This window comes from Vulpes vulpes, chromosome 13, assembly GCF_048418805.1.
Source record: "Vulpes vulpes isolate BD-2025 chromosome 13, VulVul3, whole genome shotgun sequence".
In the NCBI taxonomy this organism is placed as follows: Eukaryota; Metazoa; Chordata; class Mammalia; order Carnivora; family Canidae; genus Vulpes; species Vulpes vulpes.
Window position 1 is genome coordinate 126,094,780 of NC_132792.1, and position 19,727 is coordinate 126,114,506.

The 19,727-nt window shown below is 36.5% G+C and overlaps 1 protein-coding gene and 1 pseudogene across 36 annotated transcripts in view; one reads left to right on the plus strand and one right to left on the minus strand.

The window, feature by feature from the left end:
- CEP170 (centrosomal protein 170) overlaps positions 1 to 19,727 on the plus strand; it is a 129,423-nt gene that overhangs the window by 48,794 nt on the left and 60,902 nt on the right. For all 36 annotated transcript variants that reach the window (XM_026003388.2, XM_026003396.2, XM_026003391.2 and 33 more), the window contains exons 3-4: positions 2,496 to 2,585; positions 10,519 to 10,597. In XM_026003388.2, the coding sequence (XP_025859173.1) occupies positions 2,496 to 2,585; positions 10,519 to 10,597 (169 nt within the window). The remainder of the gene's footprint in view (positions 1 to 2,495; positions 2,586 to 10,518; positions 10,598 to 19,727) is intronic.
- On the minus strand, positions 226 to 1,306 carry LOC112923527 (glyceraldehyde-3-phosphate dehydrogenase-like; annotated as a pseudogene).

A 19,727-nucleotide genomic window follows, 5' to 3' on the forward strand; every position in this document is an offset into this window, starting at 1 on the left:
TTCAGGGTGGACCTCAATTCTCTGATAAAACTAAGACTGGTTTTTGATTTTCCATTTGTGCATCTTTTTTCTTGTTGTCAGGATGGGACTGATGACTTTTTTATTTTTATTTTTTTGACTGGGTACAGTATACTTTATTGATGGTATATGACAAGGTAGGGCTCCCCAAGCCCTTCCCCTTCCTCGGGGTCTAGGATGTAAATTGAAGGTCAGGAGATTCTCAGTGTGTTGGGGCATTAAGTTGGGGCAGGAACTCCCCAGCAGCTGAGGGCCTCTCTCTTCCTCTTGTTCTTGCTGGGGCTGGTGGTCCAGGAGGCTCTTACTCCTTGGAGGCCATGTGGACCATGAGGTCCACCACCCAGTTGCTGTAGCCGAATTCATTGTCATACCAGGAAATGAGCTTGACGAAGTGGTCATTGAGGGCAATGCCAGCCCCGGCGTCAAAGGTAGAAGAGTGGGTGTCACTGTTGAAGTCACAGGAGACAACCTGGTCCTCAGTGTAGCCCAGGATGCCCTTGAGGGGGCCCTCCAATGCCTGCTTCACTACCTTCTTGATGTCATATTTGGCAGCATTCTCCAGGTGGCAGGTCAGATCCACAACTGACACGTTGGGGGTGGGGACACGGAAGGCCATGCCAGTGAGCTTCCCGTTCAGCTCAGGGATGACCTTGCCCACAGCCTTGGCGGCGCCAGTGGAAGCAGGGATGTTGTTCTGGGCAGCCCCTCGGCCGTCACGCCACAGCTTCCCAGAGGGGCTGTCCATGGTCTTCTGGGTGGCAGTGATGGCATGGACGGTGGTCATGAGGCCCTCCACGATGCTGAAGTGGTCATGGATGACTTTGGTGGCTAGAGGAGCCAAGCAGTTGGTGGTGCAGGAGGCATTGCTGACAATCTTGAGGGAGTTGTCATACTTCTCGTGCTTCACACCCATCACAAACATGGGGGCATCAGCAGAAGGAGCAGAGATGATGACCCTTTTGGCCCCACCTTTCAAGTGAGCCCCAGCCTACTCCATGGTGGTGAAGACCCCAGTGGACTCCACAACATACTCAGCACCAGCATCACCCCATTTGATGTTGGCGGGATCTCACTCCTGGAAGATGGAGATGGACTTCGCGTTGATGACAAGTTTCCCATTCTCAGCCTTGACCGTGCCGTGGAATTTGCCATGGGTAGAATCATACTGGAACATGTACACCATGTAGTTAAGATCGATGAAGGGGTCATTGATGGCGACAATATCCACTTTGCCAGAGTTAAAAGCAGCCCTGGTGACCAGGCACCCAATACGGCCAAATCTGTTCACTCCGACCTCACCATCATGTCTCGGGGATGCAGCTGGCACTGCACCAGAAGATGCGGCTGCCTGTCGAACGGGGAGGAGCAGAGAGTCGGGACTGATGACTTCTAAGCTCTTTACATGTTAGATTGGAAACTGGAAGTGATATCTCTCCCCATTTGGGATACTTTGTTTGCTTTTCATTTACCCAGGTTCCTGTAGTGGCCCCATGGTACTGAATTCAGCTTCACTGTGGTTCTCAGACTGTTTCTTCCTGTTACCGTACCAATGGTTTCTTTCAATAAAAGTTTCCACAGGCTTTTGTATAGTTCACCTCTCAGGTGCTTTTATCTGCAGACAGCTACTAAGCTCTGGAGCTGTGTGCACACAAGAGTGTGTGGACTTTTAAGAGAGACTGAAGAACAATTTTCAGTAATCACTTTGCCATTTTAATTTCCTTTTCTTAAACTTTCTCTTTCCCTCTTAGCACTCTCCCATGAATTCTAGTTTGTTTGTTTTTTTAAATTTTATTTATATATTTGCGTGAGAGAGAGAGAGAGAGTACAAGCAGGGGGAGGGGAAGCAGGCTCCCCACTGAGCATGAGCCTGATGCTCAATCCCAGGACCCTGGGGTCATGACCTGAACTGAAGGCAAATGCTTCACCGCCTGAGCCCCCCAGGTGCCTTCTATGAATTCCAGTGTTAGAACCCGTATTTTAAGTGAGGATAATTTTGTTCAAGGATGTATCACATCATTATTCCTTTTCTCTAAATCTTTGGATTCCTTATATAATTTACATTGTAATTTTCAATATAGAAAGAAGAAAATCCTGTAGGGTTAGTTCTTTTTATACAGTAAGACACATAAAACATTACGAAATTATAATTCGCATGACTTCCATGTTACAGTCTTATTTTAAAAAATTGTCATTTGATACATTCAGCAAAGTCACCTGATTTAAATTCTTTAAAAAGGACATATAAATTTAGTTGAAAAGAACGTCTTCAAATTTTGGCTGCTTTTTTCTTTGGGGAATGATGCCGAATTTGTGTTGTATAGTAATACAGTTTAAATCTCATTTAATCCACTTTACTTTGATATTTCTCTATATTTATCTACTATCCTATTAATATAAAGTATCTAGCCAAAAACATTGTGTTTATTATTTTTTCTAGTATTTTCTTATATATACTAACTCAGAAAAATTCCTTTCAGTCTCGTAGTGTGGACAAGCAACATGCTGTAATCAATTATGATGCCTCTGTGGATGAACATTTGGTGAAAGATTTGGGCAGCCTAAATGGGGTAAGTAAAAGATTTTCTTTTTTGTCTTATTGCAATATTTTCTTAATATTGTAAGAAGATAGATCCAGCTACATTTCCTGTTTGTGCTCTGTTCCTTTTCTTTAGTTTGCATTTTACTTTTAAAGGCTTAGTAGGTACATAGTACTTTGGGGACCATACAGAAGAATATGAAACTAGTCCTTGTTCCCCAGAAACTAATAATAAATACAGGAATTCAGATGGTTATTGGTTGTCATTACCTGTAATGGTTAAAAAATTTTTTTTTCTTTAAGGAGATGAGATGAAAGTTGACCTCACTGGATGCTTGAATTTATATGTGGAAAACAGTAGAAAGTCATGGCCGTTAATATGAGTAAAAGCACTCTTGGGAGATAAATATACAGAAACTTAGAAAATAAAGGTGAAAACATGGTTTGATGCCAGATGGTGGAGGACTTTCTATACTAGAGTAAAAAAGACGTGAAACACATTCATTTACCTTAAAAATGTAGCATGTGATTTTTCGTTACTGCTTTTTTGTATTCCTACTTCAGAGGTATTTTTGTGTTACTGCAATGAGGTTTTTCCCTAATTCTTCATTTGGTCTTTCCACATTGTCAGAATATAAGGAGCCACAGAATAAGAGAATGCCAAAGTATTGAATAATTTCTTATTTCTTCAATTTTCTTAATGGCCCTGCTAACATAAGCAAATGCAGCATTTTCCCATATATGAGCTGTTGAAATTGTTAAAATGAATTTAACAGAAACTAAATGGATGCAAATGCTTCTTACTGCTATTGCTTTTCAAAGTATACATTAAACATTATATGGAAAAACATATGCAGAAATTTGGCAATTACTGTGAAACATTTTTTCTTCTTCTGAATTGGCCTGCTACTGAAAGACTGATATTTAATCTTTGAAATACTTTGTTTTTCTGTTAGTTTTTTTCAAGCCTTTATTTGTTTCTCATGGCATGCAGAATTAATACTTCAGGTATTAATACCAAACTTTTCCAGATTCCTGCTCCATCACACTTTCCCTTTCCGTACATCCCCAGTAGTGATTCTCCTGTTATCTGTCTCCTTCTCAAAATAATTTGTTAGATTTTCTTGAGCCTAGTGCTTCTCCCATCTGCCTTGTTATTTATAAAAGTTGTACTTAAACCCAAATTCCACATCTTCCTGAAGGGTAGGAACTAAGGAGAGGTATTTAGGAATATTAACTTGCTGATGTTGTTAACCTGTCAAGTGGATTAAAGCAGAAAGAGAGAAAGATTAGGTAGAAACCATTTTAACATGAGACCGGTAAGTAAGCTATTTTGATTCCCAGCTTCTAATTTGCAGAATTACTTTCTTCCTTCTCCGCACCTGTAAACTTCTGTTTTAATCGTATTTTGGGATGCTTTGTCAGCCTTGTATTAGATCTACTTTTACTTACCTGTCACTGTACTGGATCCAGAACAGCTCATGAGCCTTTGTTTAGAGCTCTGTATGATGCATGAACACAGTAAATCTTTTTTTTTTTTTACAGTAAATCTTTATTGAATGGAATTTAATTTTATTTTCTATATGTAAAAATTCATAGAGGAAAATTTAATCTATTTGCATATGTGGACTCTTTTAACTAAAATGTTACATTCTGGTGTTAAGCCTAGAAATTTTCATCTTCACTACAGTGCTGTTTGTAGGTGTTTTTATGTTATTATCTTGGATAATAAGTACAAATTACATCACAGTGTTTTATTCTTTTAAAAGATTGTGATCAGATATAAAAGTTACTTGGTGTTATTAAAAAATCAGGTGAAATACCAACTTCCAAGTTTCTCTGGGTTCACCTCTCTCTTAATTTGATTATATTCAGTAGTTCTATGGAAGATAATTACTCCTAGAGAGCAACATTTGCAATCTGAACTCAAAATCGGGACCGTGATTTGAATTTCTGTCTGTAATGTACCAGTGGTGTAACCAGGGAAAATCATGTACTCTCTGCAATGTAGTTTTCTCATACATCTTCACATTAGTTCCCAGAGTTGTGGGAAAATGTAAAGAGTTTGTTAATTTGAAGACTGAAAAATTCAGTTACCTTGCTTTAGATTTAAAATAATGAAATGACATTTCCTGCTCTGTAGTGTTAATGAGGATAACATGTGACAGTACATGTAGGTATGTGCCTGGTATGGAGCTTGAAATCTTCACATGAACGACAGATAGCTGTGCTGTTACCTAAATGATGGCGTAGGAAATATGCCAGGACAAAATTGTGAACTACTGACTGTCATGCACTTTATTCATAAGTAGACTATTACAACCTGTTTACTCTTTTTTTTTTTTTTTTAATTATTTATTTTTGATAGTCATACAGAGAGAGAGAGAGAGGCAGAGACACAGGCAGAGGGAGAAGCAGGCTCCATGCACCGGGAGCCCGACGTGGGATTCGATCCCGGGTCTCCAGGATCGCGCCCTGGGCCAAAGGCAGGCGCCAAACCGCTGCGCCACCCAGGGATCCCACAACCTGTTTACTCTTAATATTCATATAATTCTAGAAATTTGAGCATGAAGTTAAAAGTAGTAATTTTATTTTATTTTATTTTTTAAAGATTTTATTTATTTATTCATGAGAGACACAGAGAAAGGCAGAGAGAGGCAGAGACATAGGCAGACAGAGAAGCAGGCTCCATGCAGGGAGCCCGATGCAGGACTCCATCCTGGGACTCCAGGATTACACCCTGGACCAAAGACAGATTCAACCGCTGAGCCACCCAAGCGTCCCTAAAAGTAATAATTTTAGGAAGTAAGGGGACACAATGTGGTGGTTATGAGCCCAGCTTGAATTCTTACTGGTGATGTAACCATAGACAGGTACTTAATTTTTCTGTGCCTCAATTTTTTTCAGTGTTCGTAGCAAAATGATACTCCTCTCAGGTTGTTGTGAAGCTATAATGAGTTCATAATTGTAAATGATTAAAATGACACATAGTTAGCATTCAATAAGTGGTGGTGGTGGTATGTTAAGAAAAGCACTTAAATTTAGCACCCTGTGGCCTATATACTTTTCAATGAATCCACTGCTATATGTTTTTTTTAAAGCACTTACCAGCTAAACCCAACTTATAAATAACTCTGGCTGTGATCACTTTCACTCCTCCCTTTTATCCCATCCTAAAATATGCTCCCAAGGGCCCTAGATCTCTACTTGATGTTATTGCTACCAGAAATGAGACTGCTCTGCTTGAGGAACCTGGAACTAGTTTTGTAGTTGATCTTATCATGGCCCATTTCCCTGCAAGCCCCTTGAAGCTTCTCTTTTTATGAAATCCCTTGTTTGCTGTCACTTCTTCCTCCCTCCTTCCTCTACTGGAGCACTTGCCCCTCTGAGAGCCTCTGCCATATCACTCCTATCCCATTCCACCTCTGGCTTCTGTTACTAAGCTGGCCCCTTAGCTCACTGTGTTCCAGCTTTCTGTTCTACCCCCTTTTCACACTGGAGTTTCTGTCAGCATCAGATCAGTGTGGCATAGATCAGAGAAGGTCTAGGGAAAATGAGATGACTTTTGTCACTGGCAGTGTGATTGAGGAGGCTGTGCTCCTGGCCACTCACTGTGTTCAGATTACTTAGAGCATTAATATAATACACAGTGGTTATATGGCTTTATAAATCAATTCTGCAGTTGTATGTAAATTAAATAAGATGTTTATCTAGTTTGTTTCACTTCTGTGACTTAGTGGTTCAGAAGAGGGAATTGGAAGAGCTGGCCTGGCTTAGGCACCCAGGCTTCCTTCAGATGGAGAGAACATGAGATTTGTAGCTAGAGAGACCTGAATTTGAATCCCATCAGTTCTACTTCTGAACTCTGAAATCTTGTTTGTTACTTTCTCGGTGCCTCATTGTCCTTACCTATTCTACCTGCAAGGCAGAGGTGTGATGAAACAATGTTGACATAGAAACAAAACCTATATTTCCCCATATTTAATTTATTAAAATGCTTCGTAATTGATTTTTTTTAGATTTATTTCAGGGAGAGAAAAGAGCACAAGCAAGGTGAAGGGCAGAGGGAGAAGCCGGCTCTTCACTGAGCCGGGAGCCTGATGGGGGGCTCAGTCCTGGAGCTCTGGGATCATGACCTGAGCCAAAGGCAGACACTCAACTGACTGAGCCACCCAGGCACCCCTATAATTGATTCATTTAAATGATTTGTCTTTTTTTTTTTTTTTTTTTGGCCTGTTGCTCTTTGAAATTTTCTCTTATTATTTTAGAACTTCAGGAGAGTTTTTCCCATCAGATATTTTCACTTGTATTTCTGTGAGTTGAAACTTTGTATCTGATTCATATTTCCTAAGCCTTTTTAGACCTTAGGGAGTATTTCTGCCTGAAGTGCCAGTATGTTAAAATTATATGTTTCTTGAGTTTTGCAAATACCTACCTAATATATATGATAAACACACAGTAGGTGCTTAATTAATTAAGAAAGTTGAGCAGTATTAAGCTTTATGTGGATCTGATTGGTTATCTTAGGCCTTTTGAGTAAGAATGATATTTAGGTTGAGACAGTTTTAAGTGAAATTAGAACTGTGGCATACCTCTGACACAGTGTACCACATTGCTTGTCTTCTGCATAACAAACATCAGTGAATTAATGTTTTCTTTTATTCTTCTCTTTTCCATAATTTTCCTCAATTCTTCTGTTTTGTAATAATACTTAGAATATTTTGGTAAACTGAAGGTGTAACTTTTAAAACACTCGAAAATGTTCATTTTGAAAAGGACTATGAAGTTTTTTTTTTAATTTTTTAAAATTTTTTTATTTTTTATTTATGGTAGTCACACACAGAGAGAGAGAGAGAGGCAGAGACACAGGCAGAGGGAGAAGCAGGCTCCATGCACCAGGAGCCCGATGTGGGACTCGATCCCGGGTCTCCAGGATCGTGCCCTGGGCCAAAGGCAGGCACCAAACCGCTGTGCCACCCAGGGATCCCAGGACTATGAAGTTTATACATGCCTGAAGCCTTTGAATTTTCCTTGTATTAACACTTCAGCCTTTCTGTCAGGAATGTTGGAAGCTTGTGTTTAGGATTACTCATAAATCATATTAAGGTGTGATGCCAAGTTTTAGCAGTATTCTGTTGTCTCTGTATATCTATGCCTGGAATTATGATCATAACTTCTTCTGATTTTTTCTGTAGATTTACAAACTGGTATTCCATGACATATTACAAAGTGCCTGTTATGCGTAGGAATTTGAGTATTTGACCATAACAACATAATTTCCTTATATATTTTACTATGTGTCATTCAGGACCCTTCTAAACTTCCTCATGATGGAGGGAGCTTTCCCAAACCAGGGTATCCTGGCCATCTCAAATCCAATAAAATATAAGATTTAAAAAATGGAACTCAAAAGGAAAAAGTAATTTTTAAAGTTTCAGCTGATCAGAAGAAAACCTGGATATTCATATATTTTCATTCTGGGCAATTAAGTATAACAGTATTCTGTGTTCTATGAATCTAGCAAATTCCAAGTCTTTAACTTCTAGTGTGTCAGGAAAAATAATCATCACCGTTTACTATCTGTGTCTAGTCGACTCTGTAAGTCTTTTTACAAATAGTTTGCAGAAGTAAGGATAAAAGGATAATGAAAAACAATAGAAATTTTAATAAAAAATTAATCCTGACAAACTCACATTTTCATTATTTTTCTTTTGAAAAGTACATAATATATAAAATGGGTATGTTCATCGGTTGTCCAGGGATACCTGGGATATATATCCATTTTATAAACGTTTGTTTCAGATTTCAAGTACATAATAGATGTTCTAGCTTATTATTTCTGGTTCTTCTTACATTGTATTGTCAAAATGCATTATTTTAAAGACTTTGACAGCTTAAAATTTGATTAAGATGATAGCTATCTTCCATAACTGTAAAACATTTTTTAGTTTTAGCCTTATTAACAGAAGATTATTAGTAAGTTTATTTCTATTGATATCTTTTCTTCTAGTTACCTTTGTGTAGATATCTGCCTTGGGCATTTGTCCACTTAGAAACTTAAATAATTATTGAAAAACAAACATCAAAGACAAAAGAATGCTGTGAAAATTTAAAATACAGAATAATTCAATTTCTTATTGAGAAATAATTGCATGATTCTTCTTAGTGAAAGGCTAACTAAATGAAAAATACCCTATTTCCTTTTTCTCCTTGAAAACAATCTTCTTTTACTACTACTTACATTAGACAAAATTCATCTAGGATTAGCTTTATCTGAAGACTCATGGTCTGATATTCTGCTACATTATTATCAGTTTTATCACTATTAATATAGTCTAGAGCTCTGCTGTCATTGTGTTCATCTTATAATTGTGAAATACCATCCTGTTTCTTCTCTTTGCCTTTATGGATTGTTAAGTGAGAAATTCTGAATCCTCAGTAGTGCTCTTTAGTAACTTATAAAAGAGAAGGACAAAGACAGTGTTGCCAGATGTGTATCACATTTTCTTGGAGAGATGATACAGTTTTGTAGGCAACACAGGAAATAAAGTGAAGGTCGAAGCAGCAGGAGTGGTTTACTACATTGTCCTTCTAGTCCTGGGCTTCCCACTACAGTAGCCACTAGCCCTTGAAAGCACTCAAAAGTGGCTAGTCAAAACAAACAAAAAAAAAGGGCAGCGCTGGTGGCTCAGTGGTTTAGTGCCACCTTCAGCCCAGGGCCTGATCCTGGAGACCCGGGATTAAGTCCTACATCAGGCTCCCTGCATGGAGCCTGCTTCTCCCTCTGCCTATGTCTCTGCCTCTCTCTCTCTCTGTGTCTCATGAATAAATAAAATCTTTTAAAAAATTTTTTAAAAACCATGAAATATCTTATTACTTTTTATATTGATTATTTGTTGAAATAGTACTATTTTGGATATATGGGTTAGGTTAAAATATAGTATTAAAATTATTTTCATCTTTTTTATTTTCTGTTTTATTGTGCCTACTAGAAAACTTAAGATTGGGACACCTGGGTGGCTCAGCGGTTGAGCGTCTGCCTTCGGCTCAGGGTGTGATCCCAGGGTCCTGGGATCGAGTCCCACATCGGGCTCCCTGCGTGTGGAGCCTGCTTCTCCCTCTGTCTGAGTCTGCCTCTTTCTCTGGGTCTCTCATGAATAAATAAATAAAATCTTTAAAAAAAGAAAGAAAGAAAACTTAAGAGTATATGTGTGGTTTGCATTTGGGGTTTGCAGTGTATTTCTGTTGGATAGTAGGGTTTTAGGTAATTCCATTATTCTGTTTTCTTATTATTTTGGTCATATTTGGCACAGTTAGAAATCACTGATGAGTAGTGACAAAATGATGAGGGGATGATGAAATACCAGTGTTTTAAGAAAAAGGGAAAAGTAAGGTCAGTAAAATCCCATAGTGTATTAGAGTCATAAAAGGGTCAAAAGGACTCATGGCAATTGTAAAATAGAAAATACGAGTTTTATTCCATTTTTTAAAGTAAACTTTTTGTTCTTTGGAAGAATTCTAAGAATTAAAGAAATAAAATTATTATCAAGCCTCACAAATAGTTAGAATTGTCCAAAAAAACTAAAATTGAGTCCAGTGAATCCTGATGATCTATCAAGAGTTTAGTACTTTACCCTTTACAATTTGCTAGCTTCAAATTAGGAGCTTTTCTTAGCATCATTTTTGGGTGCCTGAATTTGTCTTGGCAGCATGGTAGACTTAGAGGGACTGCAATCTGGTTCTTTGTGTGTTACAGTAATTAATAAAAGGCTTGGTATGAAATCATTTATCAGCTTATAAGATGCATTGCACACATTTTATGATACACAAGCTGTGTTAGCCACCATATCTAATGTACTTTTAAGTATAATATGGTTTGAGTATTTGTGTGAAAGGTAATAATTAATATTCCATATATAACTTAACATCTTTTTATAACTTAACATCTTTTTCTCTCTTTGTAGACTTTTGTGAATGATGTAAGGATTCCAGAACAGACTTATATCACCTTGAAACTTGAAGATAAGCTGAGATTTGGTTATGATATCCTTGTATGATTTTGTGCATTTATTAAATTTATTCAAAAATCTTTTCTGGTGTAAATTAACATTTCTTGAGATGTAAAAATTTGTAGTGGAGGCGTACTAGAAGTCTCTTTGCTCTCCCAAACTGAAATACATGTTTAAAAATAATACATACATATTTTTGGTCAGTCTGTCTATTCCTAAAAGTAATCCTAGAAAAGTTGATAGACTCAGCCTTCTTCCCCCCTTCCCGCCCCATTTACTTTCAGTAGAGATTTCCCTGAAGTGGTATTACATATATAATTTCGGTATAGGAGAATGTAACAGGGAGAGGACAGGGGATGTTTAATATTAGCCCAGACCAGGGATTTTGTTGTTGTTGTTTGGATGGTCATGGCACAGATCGATCTCCTCAGAGGGGTGTAAGAACTTATCCCTACCCTTTTTTCCATTCATACCTTTACTCTGTTTTATGAGTTCTATCTCTATTACCTATTTAATTCAGATTTTCCTGTATCCTAAATCTGAGACCTGCACTCCCTGCTTAGGTTAATTATGCAGTTAGTGTGTATTTCAGGTTCTTCTGTTTAAAAATAGGATTCTAGGGGCATCTGGCTGGCGCAGTCAGTAGAACATGCAACTCTTGATTTTGGAGTTGTTAGTTCGAGCCCCATGTTGGTTGTAGAGATTACTTAAAATGTTTAAAAAAATAAATAAATAAAAATAGGATCCTAAGAACCGGACAAGGACATGACTTTGTCCTTCCTACAGTAGGGTAAAGAACCACTAGCAAAGAGAAGGGACAAGATTGATTGAAGAAGCATAAAACATTTCTGTTCATGCAAGGCAAAAAACTCTGTAGTAAAGGACTAAATTTTATTAAAATACAAATATTCCATATTATACTGAATGCTTTTCTTCTGTTTTCATTTTTTCAGTTACTACATTTATATGGATTTCAGTATTGAAGAATGTGTTAAATGTGTATTGGCAGCCTAGATGGACTTTATTACTGTAGCATAGAAAATGTAGTCTCAGTTATCTGGACTTGATGCTTAGATAAAGTAAATGTACTAACACTTTAAAATTGTTATTAAAGCATAACTGGTTTTTTTATTTAACTTAAAATTGGTGAAAAGTGTTTTTGTAGCATATCATATAAACCTTATACTTGTGGAGCGAAGGAACATGTGAAGAGTGAAACCATTAAATATTAATACTTGTGAGTTGTATGTTTTAAATCCTTTTAGAAATACCAACCACATTAAATGACTACGAATGAACATTAAAGCTTTGATTCATGGGCCATTTTTCACCTAAGATGTTACATCAAACAGTAAATATAAATATATTTTGAATTTAATACATCCTTAAGCCATTTGACCATAGCTGTTTCAAAACATAAGAAAATAGCAAGAAATCTGAGTTTCAATAAACTCTCTACCATTTACTTTGAATTTGAAATCAAGAAGAAACTACTGAGAAGTAACTCTTGCTTTTACACTTTGTATAGTGATTTTTTATTAGCGAACTAGTATCTCCTTTTTATGTATTGACTCATAATATGTCTTTCTGAAATTGCTGGGACAAATGTTTTGTTCCAAAGGACTGTTTCAGAGTTCTAAGTCAGAGTTGAACCAGAGCTGGTATTCCAGATCCTCAGGGTAGGCCTACTTAACTTTATTATTTTAAAATAGCATCTCACATTGCTTATGATTTTTAAGTACTATACATAGCAAACTTTGGGCTGTTACCATGGCAGAAATTTTATTATATGGGATGACATTTTTAAAACAAATTTTATATGTTATACTTGTTTTATATTTGGCTGTACCAGACTGAAGTAATTATTGTGCTTTATTCATATTAAAATTAAGCTTAATAGTTAACCATTCTACAAACTGCTAAACCTTGGAGTGGAAAACTCCACATATTATTAAAATGTCACAGCAGCAGAAAGAACATTTTACCATGAATTGAGGTAGAACGAGGAAACAAAATTTATCTGCTGCAAGTATTTTTTCTAACTAAAGAGATTTAAGTGATTTGGGGAAGCCAGTAGTGAAATGCCCAAGTTTAAGAAATGACTGTAAATTCATGAGAGATAATAAAACACTGCAGTAATCAAGATAAACTTCAGAAAGAGCTAATAAGGCTCCAGGTGGCCTGAAATGTAGCAGACAAGTGTAAGATCATTCACTTCACAGCTATTAAATGTCTCCTGTGTGCCAGGAGACCCCTGTCCCCATGGTCTGAAAATATGGTTGGTTAGTGAAACAGACCCACCTGTCTGTGTCCTCATGAAATTTATATTTTAATGGGGTTGGAGGGAGCTGACAGCAGCACACACAAAAAGAATAAAAGAGGATGGTAAGTTCTAAGGAGAAAAAGTGTGAATGGGGGGATACAGAGAGCTAGTGGTGGCAAGTAAGAAGTTATAATTTTAAAAAAGGATATTTATGAAGCCCACATTCAAAGATATGGAGAAAGTAAAGAAGCTGGTTATATGGATATCTGGAGAAATATCTGCTCTTCAGGCAAAAGAGTTGAATGCAAAGAACTTGAAACAGGAACACATTTGTCTGGTATGTTTGAGGAATGGCCATAAGAGTCTTTGTTGCTGGGACCAGTAAAGAGTAGGAAAATATGAGTAGGGGGACCTAACAGCCCTAATATGCCATTCTATGGATTTTGACTTTTATTCTAAGTGAAATGGGGAGCCATTTAGAGGGAGGAGTTTGATCAGAAGAGTGACATGATAATGACTTACATATGTAAAAAGATCCTCTGGCTACTCTTGTTCAAAAAAAGACTAAGGATGGATAGAAGTGAGCAGGGGCAAAAAGAGGGAGACCAGTTAGGAGGATGTGGCAGTAGTCCCAAGGGAACAATCATAGAGGTTTGCAGCTGGGTGACAGAAGAAGAAGTAGTTACAAATGTTTGGATTCTGGAAATATTTTGAAGATGAATCCAGTAACATTCTTGATTAGACTGGAAGTAGAATAAAACAAAGTTCAAGGTTGAATCCCAAGATTTCACAGTTCATTTTAGCAATTAGAAAAAAAGCAAGTCACCATTAACCAACAGTTAATTCTGTGGGTAGAGCAGATTTTGTGGAGAAAATAGGGAGAATCTTCTCAAGCTTTTGGTTTAACTGAATTTTATCTGTTACTGTTTTCTCTTTGGTTTCATCCCTTATTTTTTCTAGATGTGAAAGCTGAGGTCTTTTTTTTTTTCTTTTATAGGCTTTTAGTTCTATAAATTTTCTCCTAAGTACTGCTTTAACATTCAAAATACTTTCTAATTTCTCCTGATTTTTAAATGTAGGTTGTAAGTTTGTTAAAATAATTTGGAGATTTTCCCGGAGCTTTTCTGTTACTGATTTCTAATTTAATTCCATAGTGGTCAGAGAACATACTTTATATGTCTCAAATCCTTCCAAATTTACTGAGACTTGTTCTGTGATCTAGAATAGACCTGGAATATACCTCATCTGTCTTGATAAGTGTTCTGTATGTACTTGAAAAGAATGTACATTCTGTTGTTTTTGGGTGAAATGTTCTGTTGTCAGGCCAACTTGGTTCACATCCTCAATATTTTCCAATTTAGTTGTCTACTTGTCAGTTATTGAGAGAGAGGTATTAACATTTCAGCCTGTAATTATGGATTAGTCTTTGTTATTTCTTTTTGCAGAAGTTTTTGTTTCATGTAATTTGAAATCTAGTTTTTAAGTATATAAACATGTAGGATTAAAATACCTTCTTGATGAATTGATCTCACTTATTACTATAAAATGACCTGCTTTATTCAAGACAGTGTTCTATGCTCCAAAATATGACTTGTTTGGACATTGATATCTTTGTTCCAGCTTTATTTATTTATTTAAATTAGTGTTAGCATGGAATATTTTACATTCTTTTACTTTTAACCTATTTGTATCTTTACATTTAAAGTGGGCATCCTATAGTTGGTCTAACTTTTTTAATTCAGTCTGAGAATTTCTGCCTTCATTTGGGAATTTAGGTCATTCACATTTAATGTAATTAATGATGTAGTTAGAGGGTTTTTTTTTTTATTTGTTTTGTAAGATTTTATTTTAGAGTGAGAATGAGTGCACACAGCAGGAGGAGCAGAGCTGGAGGGAGAAGGAAGGGAAAAGAATCTCAAGCAGGCTCCACACTGAGTGTGGAGCATGAGGTGGGACTTGATTTTACGACCCTGAGATCATGACCTGAGCCTAAAACAGCAGTCAGATGCCTAAATGACTGAGCCATCCAGGCTCAAGATGATAGATTTAAATTTATTATCTTGATACTTACATTCTGTTTGAGTCATCGGTTTTTTGTTTTCTTTTTTCTCCTAATTTCTTTTGGCTTATTCGAACATATTATAGGATTCCATTTCTGTCTTTTGTTGGCTTATTGGCTATAACTTTTTCTATTTTAGTGGTTGCTTCAAGATTTGTAATTACATCTTTTAAGCTGTATTTTCAAGTGACATTAAATCTATTCACATACAGTGTAAGAGCCTTATAATATATAGTATACTTCCCATTTCTTCTGTCCTGACCTTTGTGCTATGATTGTCAAATTTTTATTTTTAGATATATTACAGCTTACTACATCGTCATGAGCAAAAGGTCCATTATCTTTTAGAGATTTAAATAAGAAAAATATATTCTATCTTTATGTGCATTGTACTCACATCTTAAACCAATATAAATATCATTTCTCCTGCTCTTCATTCCTCCTTATAGATCCATGTTTTCATCTGGTATCATTTTCTTTCTGCTCAGGACTTCTTTAACATTCTTTGTAGTATGGTTTTGCTGGTGATGAATTCTTTCTGCTTTCATGTGTTTGGAAAAGTATTTCACCTTATCTATTGAAAACAGTTATTGCTGGGTGTTGAATTGTAGGTGGCATTTCTTTTTTCAGTATGTTAAAGTTGTTGCTTTGCTGTATTCTCACTTGGATTATTTCCCTTTATCCCTGGTTTTGAGCAATTCAACTATCATCTGCCTTGGTGTAGTTTTTTCATGTTTTCCCTGTTTGAAGTTTGTTAAGTTTCTTGGATCTGTAGGTTTATAGTTTTAATCAAATTTAGAAAGTTTCAACCATTATTTTTCCTGATACTATTTTGCCTTCCTCACTTCCTTCAAGGACTTTAATTAAATATTGTTAGGGTACTTAATGTTGCTCAGCTTACTGATATTCTGTTTATTTATTATTTTTTAATCATTGCTGTATTCCAGTTTGGATTGTTATTACTACTCTGTCTTTAAGTTCACTGATCTTATCTTTGGCAGTGTCTAATCTGCCATTAATCCGTGCAGTATAGCTTTCATCTCTAGAAGTTCAGTTTGGATTTCGTATTTGATACCTCCCAAGGTACTACTTTTGGAACATACAGAATATGGTTATAACTTTTTGTTGACACTTGGTCAGTTCTATATCGGTTTTAATTGATTTAATTTGCATGCAAAGTAATTTTTGATTGAATGGCATTGCAAGTTTGTTGAGTATTGCATGTATATTTTTGTATTCCTATACATATTTTAAGCTTTGTTCTGGGACAAGGTTACTTGGAAAGTTTTATCACTTTGGGTCTTGCTTTTAAGATCTGTTTTTACTTCTAAGCTTAGTTTGAGACTAATTATTCCCCACTATGGAGGTAAGACCTTTCTGTATACTCTACTGTGGAGGTCAGCAAACCCAGTGACAAATCTGGCCCCCAGCCCATGTTTGTAAATAAGGATTAGTGGAGCACAGCCATGCCCACTCATTCACATATTTCTTTTGGACTATCACAGTAGAGTTAAATAGTTGCAGCAGAGATCATATGGTCCCAAAGACCTAAAATGTTTACTCTGTGGCACTTTACAGAAAAAAATTGTGACCTCTCCTTCATCCAATGACTCATTATTCATGATATTTTCCCACCTGGCTTTTAGGAACAGACACTCTTCCTGGCCGTACTTGAGCACTGGGCACTATTACCTATAATACTGTTAGATAGTTTTTGCCCCAGACCTAGGTAGCTTTCTCACATCCATTACTAATCAGTACTCAACTGAATACTTGGGCAAGATCCTCAGAATATCTGAAATTCTTTTTTCTGTGCAGCTCTCTTCTCTTCACTACTCAGTCCCATGAACTCTAGTCACCTTGGTCTCCCCAGACTCTCAACCCTGTTTCCTTCACAGCTCAGAGAACCTGCCGGGCTTTGCCCAGATTACCTCTTCTTACAATGTGATCTGGAAGCTCCCTTAAGGTAATGAGCTGGTAACAGTGATTGGACTCCCCTCGATTTGTTTCTCCTCACTCAGGAATCACTCTTTTGTTACCTGATGTTGGTTATCTTGGAAAACATTGTTTTATAATATTTTGTCGATTTTTTTGGTTGCTTCAGGTGAGAGAGTAAATCTGGTTCCTTTTTCTCTGTCTTGGCCAGAAACAGGAGTCTAAGAATTTGATTTTGGCCATTCTGAATATACAGATTAAATCCAAGGGATGAGGTATAGGCTAGAGACAAAAATTTGGGCATATCCATAGTCTAAATAATACTTAATATCTTAAGACTAAATGATATCAGCCACAGGAGTGAAAATAGATAGGTTAGATGTCCAAGGACTGAAACTTGGTACATTCCAATATGAAGAGGTGGGAAAGATAGGAACCAGTTAAAAAGGATTAACAGAATCACTGGTGAACTAGGAGGAAAACTAGAATATGGTATGGTTTCCATGTTCAATGGAAAATTATTTAAATATTACTTATATACCATAAATCTCAAAATCCTCACCATCCCAGTCATGTGAGTCAGTATAAGAATCTAGGACCTTGATTTTTTTTAATGAGGTTCTTTTTCCCAAAGAAGTCTATTCCCATAACAATGGGCCACAAAATGATTGATTAATCATATTAGAAGCAAAGTAAAGATCATTATCATAGCTCTCAAGATCATGATTTATTTATTTATGTACTTGGAATATTACATGTGGCACTGGGTGCTTAGGTCCCAATTGTGACTGCTAAAATGATTAAGAGGGGGATAAAACAGAACTAAAAATCAAGGATTTTATCTTCATTTAGAGGAGTTAAAATCCTTCCTGATTAATGTGATTGATATCTGCAAGAAAACATGAACCCACTCTCCAGATTTCAAAAATGGAGGACGTTTCTCAAAGCTTGAAAGAACTAAATTTTTAAGAAATTGAGGTGAGCTAGTAAATAAGGAATAATGTCACAGAAGAAAAGTTAAAAGCATTTGTTTAAAAATTGTGTTCTTATAAAACAAGGTTTTCTAAAAGTTGGTCAAGGTATTCACCTACTAAAATAAAATACTTTTTTTTTTTAAGATTTTATTTATTCATGAGAGAGAGACAGAGACACAGGCAGAGGGAGAAGCAGGCTCCGTGCAGAGAGCCTGATGTGGGACTTGATCCCCCATCTCCAGGATCATGCCCTGGGCTGAAGGCGGCACTAAACTGCTGAGCCACCGGGGCTGCCCAATGATGCATCTTTCTGATGATGTAGACAAATGTAAACTAGTAGAAATAAAATTTTCCACTTGGGAGGCTTTCTGTCATGAACTTTTTAAAAAAGCTTTAGCATCTCCTAGGACCTGCATTGTTAATATAGTGTGCAGTCTATTTTAACATAAAATACTGTATTTCAGTATTGAATATAGTCAAATGTCCCATATTTCTAAGGAGAAGATCCAAAAAGAATGCTTTCCCCCCCCATTCTTCCACTGTATAAAGTAATTGTATTCAAATATTCTCATATATTGTGACATCTAGTGTCTTCATGAGAGTCACATTCTTTTTAGTATATAGTTTTTCAGAGAATATTGTAATTAAATTGTTTGAGAATACAGCACTTTTTGAAACTTAAAAAACGAAAATCTTGTCCCAAGCAACTAAAGCTCATAAGTAATACTGAATTTCTTATGTAAGTGCTTGGAATTGCCTCAGTGAAACAACTTAGTGACTTAATTTTTAAAATGATTTTTGAAAGATGAGTTCACAGTGAATATCTGACACCTGGTATTTTTAAGGTCCTAGGAGTAACCAAAACTGTTGAAATTTTTGTTCTCCTTTTAGTTCGCTTTGTCATTTAGATAAAGGAGGATGTCATAGAGCACTTTGCTAGTATGTTGATGAGTTTCTTTGACCCCACTTTTAGATAAACATTTGTTGAATAAATTGAGTTCAGGGAAGACTTTTAGAATAGCAATAGGGAAATAACCTACAAATATTTTTTTTTAGATTTTATTTATTCATGAGAGACAGAGAGAGAGAGGCAGAAATCTAGGCAGAGGGAAAAGCAGGCTTCATGCAGTGAGCCCAATGCGGGACTGGATCCTGGAAAGAGAGAGAGGCAGATACATAGAGGGAAGAGCAGGCTCCATGCAGGGAGCCTAATACGGGACTGGATCCTGGATCCCAGGATCATGCCCTGAGCTGAAGGCAGATGCTCAACTGCTGAACCACCCAGGTGTCTTCAAATGATTTTTAATAAGCAAGAATTTAAAGTTTTTGTAACTTTTTTATTCAGATATAATCAACGTGACTGTTATACCATATCGTATATTTTTAACTGACAACAGGAGTAATTGTATCTTACTTAGTCATTTTTTTAGATTAACAGTTAACCGGAGTCTATACCATTAGAAAGATGATAGCTTTGGAGATAAAAGTAGGGACTAGGGCAGTCTCAAAATCTCATGCTACCAGGTTCTTAGGTAAATTCATGACCCAAACAAGAGGATCCTTGATATTTTTGGTTCCACACACACAAACTGTTTTGGAAGGTAAAGTGTTTGATGCCAAGAAATGTGGCCTCTCTGAAGCTTTTCCTGATCTTTTAAGAGTCTAAAGTCTAAAGACAATACCCCAGACTAGCCTTGGGGAATAACCTAGAATACTCTTAGGAATAAACTTGAAGTACCAGAAAATCCTCAGGGTACAGTTATTGTGTTTCCTACTGCAAAAATGGAAATGGAAATGGCTTTTACTCTTTTTGAGACATTGTTTTCCATTGGAAATGTAGGAATGCTATGAATATTCTTCAGGGGTTAATGTGTTTCTTGGGGGTAAAACAAAGTTATTGGACCTGTTTTTCATTAAGTATGAAATTATTACA